This window comes from Cyrtonyx montezumae, unplaced genomic scaffold, assembly GCF_038088225.1.
Source record: "Cyrtonyx montezumae isolate F1298 unplaced genomic scaffold, pur_monq_1.0 scaffold_8, whole genome shotgun sequence".
In the NCBI taxonomy this organism is placed as follows: domain Eukaryota; kingdom Metazoa; phylum Chordata; class Aves; order Galliformes; family Odontophoridae; genus Cyrtonyx; species Cyrtonyx montezumae.
The window spans coordinates 18,216,320-18,230,339 of NW_027072089.1; the positions used below are offsets into that span (position 1 = coordinate 18,216,320).

At 33.9% G+C, this 14,020-nt stretch overlaps 1 protein-coding gene across 37 annotated transcripts in view; it reads right to left on the bottom strand.

The window, feature by feature from the left end:
• Positions 1-14,020, bottom strand: part of RIMS2 (regulating synaptic membrane exocytosis 2) — a 433,807-nt gene that overhangs the window by 154,180 nt on the left and 265,607 nt on the right. For all 37 annotated transcript variants that reach the window (XM_065752189.1, XM_065752177.1, XM_065752196.1 and 34 more), the window contains one exon: positions 10,220-10,288. In XM_065752189.1, the coding sequence (XP_065608261.1) occupies positions 10,220-10,288 (69 nt within the window). The remainder of the gene's footprint in view (positions 1-10,219; positions 10,289-14,020) is intronic.

A 14,020-nucleotide genomic window follows, 5' to 3' on the forward strand; every position in this document is an offset into this window, starting at 1 on the left:
TTCCAGAAACTAAAGTAAAAATAATACTTGCTTTCATTCTGAAGCTTACGTTGAGTCAGGAAAATAAGTCACATGAAGTGTTCTAAGAAAAAGTCTTACAGGATTTAACAGTTTAAAAGACTCTCACATTACCATTTTACGAAGTGTTTTTAACAATTTTTTTTTTAAGTTGAATGTATTAAATTAAATGTCTACATCTTACTGTAAAAGTATAATTCACTAGTACAACACTCTCTGAAAACAGGATGTCACAAATAACAATTTCAAGGAAGTTTTCACAAATTTTGTGAGGATCAAATTAACGTATTATTATAAGAAATGTAAGAATTGCAAATGTTAACTTCATGATAATGCTTTGAAGAAATAGGTCTTCAAAAAGCTCCTGACCGCTATGACAAGTGGTATAACTGACTTTTTGTTCTGAAGACAGTATCCAAGTAAAAAGTGATCAGAGAGATAACCCAATACTGGAAAATTCTGGCTTATCAGGCTGTAATTATTTTCCAGTCAAGAGCTCAGATTCCAAAAGTATTTGGTCTTCTACCACATTATTCATAGCTTTCTTCTTGGAAAATTTTTGGTCAGCAGATAAGAAAAACCTCATTACTTCATTGCATTTCATGCTTCCAAGAATATTCAATACTTCCAGCTAAGAAATTCTATTTATTGTATGACCTTAGGTCCAAGGATACACATCAATCAATCAAATTCTTCCCCCTACGTGTAGATGTAAGTTGGAGCGTGCTGCATGAGCACATGTGAATATGCTTGTATATCAAAAGGGAAAAAATACCACAACATTACTGCAATCATTTCAGGATAATGACCTTAAAGAACAGACACTTGTTTGTCACTTCACATCAATCAAGTAATGCTATGTGTCAGGAAAAAAAAAAAAAAGCTTCACTTCTATCATCATGTCAAACACTGAGAAGTAACAGCTTCAGTAAAGCAACCCACTAACAGGTTGAAATTCAACATCATCTTTCAATTCTGTGGAGTTAATGTAGCTCTCTGCCTCATTTCACATTAAGCATTTTTACCAGCTAGGAATCAAAGCAACATAGAATGCAAAATCATTTGCAAACTCATACTGAAAGTAACTACATCACGCTTTTACAGAACATAACTTTCTATCAGCATCTACAGAATTTAATACTTTCATTAAATAAATGTTCGTTTTATAAGACTACCATATCAGGAAAAAAAATTAAATGTGTTTAATGGAGATACAAAAAAAACTTAGGGATGAATGAAGAAAGTTTCTTAGGTTTCTCGACTGTGGTCATTATCATTCCAACACTTCACAGAGAGAACAAAATCAAAACTGCAAACGAGATCATTTCTACTGCATTAACGCATGAGGAAGATCAGGTATTTCAGAAATATGATCCAAAAGGTTGTTAACACAGTCATGCAGACAGAGCTCACAGAAGATGCCCTGTTTTGAACTTAGTTGCTAAAATCAAGGATGCATGGAGGATGCTTCCACCTCTTCAATATACAAAGCCACGTATCAACCTCTGAAATAAACTATCTTACAGTATTTTTCTAGAACTGAATAAAGATAAGGTGAAAATGGTGGGTTTTTTTCTATTTCTTGAAAAGATGGAAAACTAAGAACACTGCTATAAAAAAGTATAATCATGTACAAAACTTTCAGAAGCAAAAGGCAAGAACCTAGGAAGTTTCTTGGACAGCTTTAGACTTCAAGTCTGTCTAAAGTTAGCTTTGGCAGATCAGAGATACAATACTGGTCTTGAAAGCACTTGGTAATGATTCATTGGTTTTTGAGTCTTTATATTCATTTAAAATATCCTTTTCTTATGTAAAATATTGTAGAAAAATTTTGAAGCATTATTTTTTATTAAAAGTTCAATTGCTTCATTTAGTGTTTTTGTTTCTATAAACAAAAGCAGATTTCAAAAGTTCAGTGTAATAATTTGTGATTACCCTCAGCCACAAGTGATGCAGAGAGCAGTGGGACAGCTCTTCTGCTACAAAGCTTCATCAGGAAGAGAGTGACACAAAGCTTTCATGGAAGGTTTAATTAAATGACCATCAGGGACCTGAAATGGTCTGAAATGGTCAACATAGTAATAAATATCATTAGCAATACAGGATAGAATTCTTCTAATCCTTGAACAAACCTCTAAATGTTATTGCTGACTGAATGAAAAGGGGAGTTGATGTGGTAACTTATGGTACTCCCAACATGAGAACTTAGAATGTGGTTGGCTTTGCTTACCCAGAAGTTGGAACACTCATGTCTCTTGCAAGAGAGATAACATTCCTATATTTACAGTAACAGTTGAAAAAGGGACAATATAACTTCCAAGCTCAAAAATACTGCAGTGTCCCAGGGGTGAGATTAGAGAAGGAAAGAAAAAATATTATTCTGCTGACATTATAAAGAGATGGTAGAAACAGGTCGTAAGTGCAACTTGACCACAGAGCTACTATAGAGCAAAGATAATTATAGCAGTAGTAAAACTAAGATAAACACTGGAATCTGCTTGCAGCTATAAATATTAAGTCATTACCATAGAATCAAAGGCTCTGTAACTATGGCAAGCCTCTTAAAGTACAGAGGACACAGAACCTGATAATCGGTACAGAGATAATCAGAGATAAACTGTGAGCTCTGGACATGTAAAAGATGGGCATATGAGAAAGACATCTGCAATGCCACCACATTCTTCATTTTCATGGGAGGGTTGCATTAAAACCTGTCATACACTTCAAATTAGGGATTTCATAAGGCACACTAAATATAGCTTCCTCTGAGCTGAGGTTTTCATTTTATCTAAGAGAGAATATTAATACCTTTGACTTAAAATACTCATCCATACAGTGCAGCTGTTCTGTACAGATATTACGCTTTGCAGTTCACTAAATACTAACAAACTGTTATCAAATATTGCAGCTGTTAGGCACAAAATTTCACAGAAAATCACAGAATTTCAAATATGAAGTTCACATGAACGGCACTATAATAACGCCTCCAAGAATCCTGAAGAGTATTAATGAAGCTTTTAGTTTAGGAGTCTTGCTGCTTGACTGACTCGAGAGAAACTCTCTATGAAAATTATTCTAGAAAAGCAATAATTAGAATTGCTATTTGTCACAGGCAGACTAATGGACTTGTTTCAGACATTGATGCTAAGTGGCATTTTCTTCACGTTAACATCTGCACTTGACTGAAGTGTCAAGCCTTTTCTTTATCAGTTATTCATTTTTTAACACTTGCAATGGTAGAGCTCAGAGCAAGGACTAATTAAAAACAATTACATAATCAAATCGCTAGATATGCTTAATATACCAAGGTTTTATACATGGGCACTTTGGAGACAGTTCAGGTGTTGCATGCAAATGTTCTCAGCTTCTACAGTGATTTGAGCACCTAAATGCAGAATTTGGATGTCCCCTGAAAAAAATGCTGGCAGCAACTGACCAAAATACATTGAATTATTAATACATCAATAGTCTTTAAATTGAAGATACATTATGTCCAGTTTTTGTGGTGAGGTTTTCCCCATCAAAGTATTATTTAATAAATAAATGTGGAATGAATACATACTAAAAGTAACTAGGACGCTTAATAGTAAGAGCAAATAGTTACTTGTGGCATTGTAAACTGATTTCTCAAGAGGTATTTTTAACCTGCACTTGCAATGTGCAAGATGCAGTTACACTTGAGACAATTTTTCTGACCATTATGTGTGGAGAGTGTTTTCACACAGAAATAAACCAGAGCCTGGTGAGTTGTTCAGGGCTTTTTTCCATATGCCCAGTATGATATACAAGGGCTTGAAAAAATAGTTACTAGACAGTAAACGTTTCTTCTTACTATTCATCTATGTATGAATAGCATATATGATATGCTACATACAACATGATACGCTATGATAGCAACATACAACAAAGCAGTGAGTCCACTGTAGGTGGGAACAGTAAGTTTTCAAACAAACAAAACCAAGAAAAGTCTGCAATATTTCTGTCAGTTGGACATCTCTACAACAAAACTATCTTGAGTAAATATTTTTACTGAAGTTCACAGCTGTTCTGTAGAGGTTTATGAATGCTAAATTATTTAGAGAAATGAAACAAAGTTTTCTACTGGAAGAAGCTGTGCTTTTTAACAGAAGGCTACATTATTCAGTATCTCCCATGGAACTGTCAGTTAACCTAAACGTTTTTACCTTCTGACAGTTCAATATTCAAGTCATCTGCAGACGTCTTGATTAAAATAGGAATATGCTCCAAACAGCTCAATTGCATCCGTGAGATCTTGAAAGATCTTGTTGGTCAAAAATGACTTTGGAAATAGGGTAAGACGGATATTATAGATTGAATTAAATTAAAAAAAAAAGTGTCTTTGATAGATAATGGGGCAAGTATTGGTGACATCTCCTTACAAGTGTGGGAAGCTTCTTAATCCTTGATTCTCAAAGATATTAGACTGTCTCTTGAGATATTAATCTTTCAAATCACTAAGGGCATGTGCAGGATCTGTACTTTGAAGAATTATAACAAACCAACCAACCAAGAAACCTGCCAAATTAATTCATCAATAGGATAATTCTTTAGTTCTAGACTGTAATCTAAACAATATGTAATCTAAATCTCAGAAGGAGAGATGTGTAATGCATACAGTATTTTTTTATTTATTGATATTTATTTCAGACATATATCAGTAGAGTCCTCCCTACTGTGGATTAAGTTGTTATTTGCACTTAAGAATGATGTTTTTTCAAGCACATCAGCCTTCTAATACATTTGGTAAATTAAATAGCATAGGAATTGAGGTGAAGGTCTTTAGTCATTATTCTGAAGAAGAATATCTGCTTAAAAAGGGAAACCATGAGACTCTCATTAGAGAGATTTCTTATAGATACATATCTAAGCATTGGCCATTCCATTTATGCTTCATTAAAATTCTAGGTTTCACTAGACATAGAAGAATGCAATAGAATACATAATGGATCCAAAATTTCCAGAGCAGAAACAACAATAATTTATGCTTTTCTATTGTAATATGTATATCAATAGACAGCTCTTTCTAAAATATAGGAATTTAACCATATTAATAAAATCAGCAAATACAATTTGAATTAACTTATATCTGTATGTTCAAAGTGGAGTGATAAAACTTATACTTAAAAATATATAATTAGATCTTTTAAAAATTATATAATTGAGGTTTGGATGTTTGAAGAGAAAACTGTTGTATCAGCTGGGGGAAAATCAATTTGTTTAAAAGCAAGGATTTTAACACTTTATAGCAAACCTTGATTTAAGAGGCCATACTGACCATTTTAATATTGCCTGAATTTAACTTCCAATTCCAGAGGGAATTTTCAAGACACAAAGACACTACTCTTTAACATGGAAGGAAGCAAAAAGTTTAGATAATAGAAAAGAGGAATGTGCATAAGCTGGCTAATATTTATGATTGCAGCAATCCAGCTTTGAGGGCAATAAAGACTCCCATTCAAGAGCAGATGTTTATCTACAGTGAAATCCTTTAATTTAGTAAGGACAGAAGACATCCGTACTTTCTAATGTTGTAAGATGTCTTTCAATAGGCAATTGATTTCAAGCTGTAACCAAAGGTTTTTTATATTCTGTATTTGCTCTGAGCAGCAATCATCAGCAGGATCAGGTATAATAATTCAGATCACATTATGAGCAAGCATACGAAGAGCTTTCTGCTTCCCCTGAAGGGAAGGATACAACATTACAGTGAAAGAATTCTACTGAACATAAGACTCATCAGATATTTTGAACAGTGAAGCAAAATGAATAATTGCTTTTCATTCTTCCTCAAAAACAAACTGATTTTTTAAGCTCAGTAAGAACTCCTTTACGGGTTGTTACATTTTTTTTCGAAGTTACCTAGCTCTAACCATCTCCTGAATAAGTATCTCATTTGTATTCTTATTCTGTTCCTGAAACACCTAATTATCTTTTGCATAATGAGAATAGCTTATGACTATAAATGTTTTTCTGCTGGATAGTGCAATTTTTCTTTTGGAAAAGCTCTTCTCTACAGACCTCCAATAGAGTTTCTGCAGAACTTTGCTCCTTATATTCTTTCAGGCCTAATCCGTTCAAATGTATCTCAGATTACTGGTAATTTGTGAAATTAAGTTGTGCAGATGAGGTGCAGGTGTAGAACAGTATTTTTTTTTAATGATATCTTACTTAATATTTAAGATTTATAACAATATGTCAGATGTATGATTAAGTGGTATTGACAATTTCCTTTTTCTTCATAAAGTCAGACTCAGTAGGCCACTCATATGCAGTAGGTTCAACAAATAATATGCTGAAGTACTTGAGAAAATAACTACATAGAAATTACAGTCCATTGTTGAACATAATGCCCATTAGAATTTGATCAATAGAAACAAAAAGACCCAAATACCTGCTTTTCTCTGAACTGTATTAAATATTATATTTGATGTCCTGTAGAACACTCTGGAATCTCTCTAGGATCAATATAAAATCAGTGTAATGATTTTATCAATAACTACGTTAACTATGTGAGAACATTAAGATCATTCTCAGGGGTAAATGAAGATGCTGATGTGCTCCCCAAACAGTATTGATGTTGACAGACAATTTTAAGTCAAATTCTGTTTGTCAGGATAGCTAAATGAATGCTTTACACGGCTTGAAGGCCACACAAAAACCAATCTAAAACACAAACAGAGCTACTACTGTTTCTCCTTCCTCTACTCTGTGCTAACACCAAATCCAGCAGAGATTAAGATGAATATAGGGATTCTATTCTACTATTTTAGATCTCAACATGAAATGGATATATATACTAAATGAAGAGAAATATTTCTAAATCTTAAGAAACATTTTTTCCATACTTGATTAAATACATAATATGTTATTATAATCCTTTCTGACTGAAGTTGGTGTGGATTGCACATGTGGCCGAAAGTTTTGTTTTGTTCTTCTAAGTTTTTCAGTTGGTTTATCTTTATTTCCTTAAAAATCTTTCCTGATGACCGAAATAATCCTCTCTTTAATAAAAGCAATGTTTGTTAATTGTCTAAGCACACTAAGATGCAAGCAACCAGAAGTAAAAGCTTTTATGAAAAAAATTCTAATAAGTTTGAAATTCTTATTAAAAACTAAGGTAAAGAACAGTGTGAGAAACAGACATAAGGATTTTATCATCAGAAAATTAAATCAGTGCATCAGAATTGCCATAACAGCAATAGAAAGCAACTGCAGGTACATTAAAAATATTTAGATGAAGATGCAAGGAACTGCAGCATATAAAGTTACTTCTCTTTCAGCAAATATAGTCTTACACAGTCATGCTTACAGATGCACACTAACAACTGTTTTCAGATCTTCTGTTGCTGTATTCCTATCTATTCCCACTTATCCAAAGACAGCCATTTTACTTTATAGGACTAATATCAGAGAACTTAAATATAAGGGTGTTTTGTAGAAAGAAAAAAAATTCAGCTACAATTAGGAACATGAAAAAGCAAGAGAAATATCTTTCAAGTAACTAAAATAATAAAAATAATACATACTGAGATTAAGTAATAATCACACTGTTTTGAATAAAAATAACTAAAGAGGAACATAAGAGAATTCATGCTTTTCTTAAAGGTTCCTGGAGATTAGCTCATAGGTCTAGTACATGGAATAAGCATGAATTTTATGGAAAAGATCACTAAGAGTACTCAACAGATGTTAGCAAACATACTTGATATGATACAGTATTTATATGTCAAAGGATTAAAAGCAAAATGAAGTGTCATGTTAAATAAAATCTGAAAATATAAAATGAAAGAACTGGGGTACATAAGAAAGAGAGAACAAAGAGACAAATGGCTGAAGTTATACACTTCATGCAAAGAAGGCATATATTTAAATCAAGATTGTGATGAGTCTGCAAACTGAAGAACCTTAAATGAGAGAAGGATGTGGATGGTAAGATAAAACAAGGATAAATCAGAAGACTTGTAAACACAGTGACAGCAGCACAAAAAAAAGAAAGGCAGTAAAAATTTCAAAGGCAAAAGAACATCAAATTCTTCCAGCTACACAGTTGGTCTGAATCAAAATGCAACTTTTTTTAATTTCTGCTGACAATGAAAGCAGAAATTAAAAAAAAACAGTAGAAATAAAAACAACAAGAAAAACCTAAGAGATCTTACAAAAACTAAACGTAAATTAAAAACTCTGAGAAACAGACTCATTCACTCAAATGTAAAGTCTAATTTTCCATGGAGATGTCAAAGTAGGAACTATCTACTTCCTGCAAAAGGATACCTAACATATAGGATATTTTAGTGACTACACTGACAGTTAAACAATATAAAATTAGATAATGGAAAACAGATAAATCAATTCTTCAAGCAGTGCTTTCTTATAGTACTGCAAGGAAAAAAAAAAGAAAAAGACTATTACAAAAACACTACTAGAAGATTCATGGCCGTTCAACATACCACACCCTAACTTGTATTAAAAGATTTCACAGATGCCTGAAAAGCAAATGAAATTCAGAAGAGATGAGTTATCTCTACTTAAAAGTCAGCCTTCAGGAAGAACGTAGGAAAAATTAAAAGGCTTAATGTGTTCCAAATACCATACGAACCAAAAAGAAAAGGTATGAAGTTGAAAATCCAGCTATTTCATTGTAATCCTGCTGATGTTTAGGCACATAGTACATCTCTGCAAAAGCATAATTTCTTTCAGGACAATAGACATTAGAGCTTCAAAACGGCTCCATTCTGAGCATTTCAGACAAATACCAAATTCTCATTATTTCCCCTTTTTTAATGGTCTTTCCAACCCCTACAATTCTATAATTTTGCAAATCACAGAATATGGTTTTGTGTAGTTGCTACATTTTTAGTTTAACTGACTGGCAAGACTATGAAAATCCATACTTTCTGGAGGACAGGCAATCTGAAAGCCTTAATAAGCACATACAGAAAGATAGTTAACATTAAACTGAAAGTACATAGGTTGCTTCAAAATTTATGCTTTCTATTTTAAATTCCACAGAAAATAAAAGGACACAATTACACTATCTAACAGAGCAAATTCTCAGCTACAAAACTCTCCTTTTCTACATAGCCACCACCATCAGCAATGGATTTTCATCAGTGATGATTAAAAGTGTGCATAACAGCTTTTGTTTAAGACAGGGCTGTGCAAACTCAACTGATTAGGCAGCTCGTTAAGATTTGGATTTATGAATACTTGGCAGCACCTCATCTTGTAACAGCCACGATTGCATCTTCTGGTTTCTTTTACCAGCCCACACTGTACTACTGTCGCTCTGACTCATGCTGCCATTACTCCATCCTCAGCCCTCCATCAGCATACTGACATAAAAGTTGTACTTATGCTAGTAAGTGGCCTTTTAGCTGGAATGCATTTTGAACAAGCAGCTGCCCACTGCCCTACAGCTGCTGGACAGACCAGGCAGCACATACTGCTCAATGATCGCTAAGATACATAAACCACTACATAGGCACACCTAAGTTAAATTTGGTCCAAGGAGCCTGAACACAGACTATGCATGATAAGCTCAGTATAGCAGTAGAGTAATTGAGTACACATTGAGCTGTGTAATTAATGCTGTACTGCTACCTGTACATAGTAGTACTGGTCTAAAGATGACATGACTGCATCCTATATTCATTTTCTGTTTAGCCAGAAGAAGCATATGATTCCTTAGTTTTACTGGTTTTGGCTACAACTACAGTATAATTTCTCCTCCTACATATGGAGATCTTTCACGGGATGACTTTTATCTCAAATACTCATTAGATTCCCAGTTTGAATACTTAATACAAACAGATAATCTGTTAAGTCATCTCCTGTCTTAAATGTTTAGGTTTCAGATTTCTGGTAGTGCTATTTCTTCACCATGAAGTTTTCAAGGATACATAAAACCCCCAATATCTATAAAAAAAAAATAAAAACACTTTAATTCTATTTTTATCCTTTTTTTTAAAGCAATGCGGAAATTTACACATTGATTTTTCCCCTCTGTTGGTCATTTTTATGGTTAAACATGCATTAACAACAATTCTTATTTTGTATGTGTTAGAAAAACAGACTATTGGATTTATTTTTCACCAGAAAATCATTAAAAAATTAATAATAATAAATTATAAATAAGACAGATTTCTACTGAACTCAGAAGAGTAAATTCAGAAAGTAATACCTGAAACCACACCAATTCCATCATCACAGTCATAATCAGAGACTTCACTGTCACTGATTCTTTTGGACCCTGTCAAAATAACAACAAAAACATGCATCAGTTGTCTTCCTGTAAACCAGAACTATCCTGAGCCAATAGTCTATAAATAAATAACATGACTTTACACCAGATAATGAAGCATTAATATAAATGAAATTACTAATGTTATATTATTGCAAATGTATTATAGTACCAACTATTCACATCTAAATGTTCAGTGTAATATATACAAAGAAGTGGTGAAATACAGCTCTGCAACGTTGCTTTTATGAAACACTTGCAGATACTTCACATGCTTATCTATTCATTCCATATCAAAACAGGTACAACAATGTTCACCTTCCAAATTTTCACATACAAGGCATCGCCCCTCCCCACAGTGTCTGAGGACCAGAAAAAATAAATGGTAATGACCATATAAAATGAATGCATTATTTTCTTTAGGGTATTTGAAAGCATTAGCGGGGGAAGTGGTAGCTTCACACATAAAGTGTGTTCTGAAAAACAAAATCTCTCTCTGATGCTTTGGAGCAAGTAAGCAACTAAATGCTATATAGGAATGCACCTGTCAAAATAGATGGAGCTTAGTTGGCAAAAGCAGATTCCACGTCTACAATTAGAACGAAAATGTAGGTCGTGCAGGACAAATATATGTGTTAGTTTGTTTAGCTTTATTTTCTGTCTGTCTTCTGTGGCAACTTTTGAACAGCATTTGATTGTTGCCATTTGCATGAAGCACTCACATGTCAAAGGGGCAATGATAATTACTCATTTACATGTTTTAGTTGTGAGAATCCCTGTCCTATATGATGGCGCGTCTGCTCCAATTCTCCGGATGCCTAAAAATAGGTAACTAGTAGGTAGGAGATTTAATCTGATTGTTCAATTATGCATAAGATTCTTTATTCCTGCCATAAGACGGTTTATTTTGAAAAACAAATGGAAAAAAAATCAAGTAAAAAGTGAGAGTAAACCTAAGGGAGCCCAGGACAATGCAGGATCATTGTTCTGCTAGGGTGACTGGCACAGAATGATGCCCAGCCTCCCCTAGCAACAGAATACTCAGAGAACAAGTGCCAATGGGAGGTTTGCAAAATAAAAACACTTCTCAATTTAAAAAGTTATTACATGAGAAATTGCTTGAACTATAAACACTGCTGTTGCCTACCAGACTTAACATCTACTGTCTGGGGCAGAAGAAGGTCCTTCCTCACTGTAAAGAGTCTGCCAACAATGTCTGCAGAGCTGTTTTCCCTATTGCACCTTCAAACTTTCAGCAAGTCAGTGGTCTTGACAACTGAGCTATCTTTACCCTAACAGTCACTAATAGAGCCATCCTTCACAAATTCCTATTTCTATCTCAGTCAGAGCATTCTCTTGGTCTCTCTATTACACTATGTCATTATGTCCTGCAGTTTAATTATACGCTGCGTGAAGTAAATTCCCTCTGCTTCATTCCCATTGCACAGTGCCAGACAGTGCCCTCTGAGCTTTGATGTGCTGAGGAACATGAATCAGCGTTCTGTATTCTCCAACTCACAGCTTTTTTGGAGGGTGCTAAGTACTGCTGTTTAATTCCTTTGCATATGCAAAACATCCCATGTTTATGATTGCTCCTGCTTCCTTTGTTTGTTTCTTTTCTAGTTATTCCTCACCCTCATAAGAAGTCAGAAATTACCTGGGCAATCAAGATGTCAGCATATGAATTTATAAACCAGACTTCAGACTATATCTTTTCAGATGAAAATTGTTCTATTAAAAGTTATTGAAGTAGAAAATGGTGGAAACATGTTCTTTACTTCCTATAAAACACAATCCAGACTATGTCACATTATTTCAAGGAAGTAATATAAATTATTGTTATTTAAATACAAAAAAAAAAAAAAGGTTGTTGGCTTTTTTCTCACTACAATAAAAGCGATGTCTTGGTTTTCAACGTCCATCAATCCTTACATGATATAATATTAAATCAATTTATTTTAAATGTTTTGAAATAGCCATCTAACACTGAGGAGAGGGAAAGGTGTCTTTAAATCCATGAATAAGCAATTACAGTATTTCTGTAAAATGAGAAACAACAAGTAACTACAATGAATTCTGAAGAAAACCTTGAACATGAGGGCAAGAGTGAAGGAAAAGTTCTCATTCTAATGGGCTTTCTGCTAATCAGGATAATTTCTACAAAGCAATTAAGGTTAACCAGGAAGATATTCAGTCTGATTATTTGCTTTAATTATAGTACTATAGAGACCCAATGAACACCTTTGTTGTATTACAAAGAAAGAGCATCTGTCTACTCGGCTTGTCATGCTGTTCTTGCTGCTCATCTCAGCAGTCTTCTACACCTGTAGTGATTTACATGCCAGTGGGGAAGAACGATCAAGGCCATCAACCTCTGTTCTCCTTAGCCACTAATTCAAATCCAGATGATTAAATAAGATGGGTTATATTTGTGATTAAACACTTAAGCAAGAGAGTCTCATTGGTCTGGCTGGGAACATAGAGGTCATTCAGTCATCACCCAATTCACCCCTATGATTGAATCTAATTAATTACAACTGAAGTTGATTTTATTTATATTTTTGGCTGAATATAATCACATATTTTTAGAATATTACCTTTCATACTCTGGAGGAAAAATTTGGTTCTCTGAGGATTAAAATAGCCAACTGTTGTCACAGTGGGCTGAAGATTCCCACTGGGAAACAAAAACACAAGGGTCTCTGTGTTCCCTCAAGCTGCAATCCACCTTTTCTTCTAATACCTCAACTCCAAACTCCCTTCCAGGATCTAGGGACCCTCTTCCCTTTATGTATAGACTTCTGTCTTTAATCTCACCACACAACTAAACTGCAGAGAAAAGGCAGCACATGAGGAAGGTGAATGGGCCACAGTCAAGACCTGCCCTAAGGACAGACATAGAGAATCATTTTTTCAGGGCTTTCTCCAGCTGCTGCTCTTGCAAAGAGGCCTGTCTCTTTTAACAGCTTTAAAATGTGGTTTTAAATGTTGGTTAGAAGTAATTTAAATTGAGATTCCTTACTTGGTTTTGTCTTTGGAAATCAATGTTTTCAGGAAGGACAGAGGAAGGAAAAACATGTCTATTAAATATGTAATGTCAAGAATTACTGCCTGGAATACGTAACTTCTGCAAAGTAATAAGATTAAACTTTATTTACAATGTCTTCCATTAACTTCAGAAACTGAACAGATTAGAAGTTCAGCATCCTTTACTGAACTGATTATCCAAAATACAAGCATAATTGCTGGCAGTGTAGTTCAAATTTGGCAAGAGTAATTTCATACGCTATACATTCTAGCCAGTAATATTGTTTTTAGCCTACTGACAATGTAAATTTGAAGATGTAGGATGAAGTCTCTCCTTAACCATGTCTTTTCCAAATACCACTTAATTATCTAAGTAATCTGACTGTCCATAAAACAGAGAAAACACAACTCAATCTTTCTGGGAAGTGTAACAATTAAGCACCTCATCAGCAAATTATTCCAAGGGAATATTGCTAATAAGACTGTTGTTTAGTATTTTAATGCATATTTAATGCACATATTAAAAGTGTTTGACCAATATGTTGTAAATTATGGTACATATTTCAAGAGTAAGAAGGTGAAATTCTTTCTAACAAATTCAAAATTCTGCTAAGAGTTTGCGTACATAATACCTGGAACATTGGGTGCACCAAATAAGTGCACTCATGCCAATAGTCCACATGTCTTTCATGTATTTTAAAAATGAAGAATTAC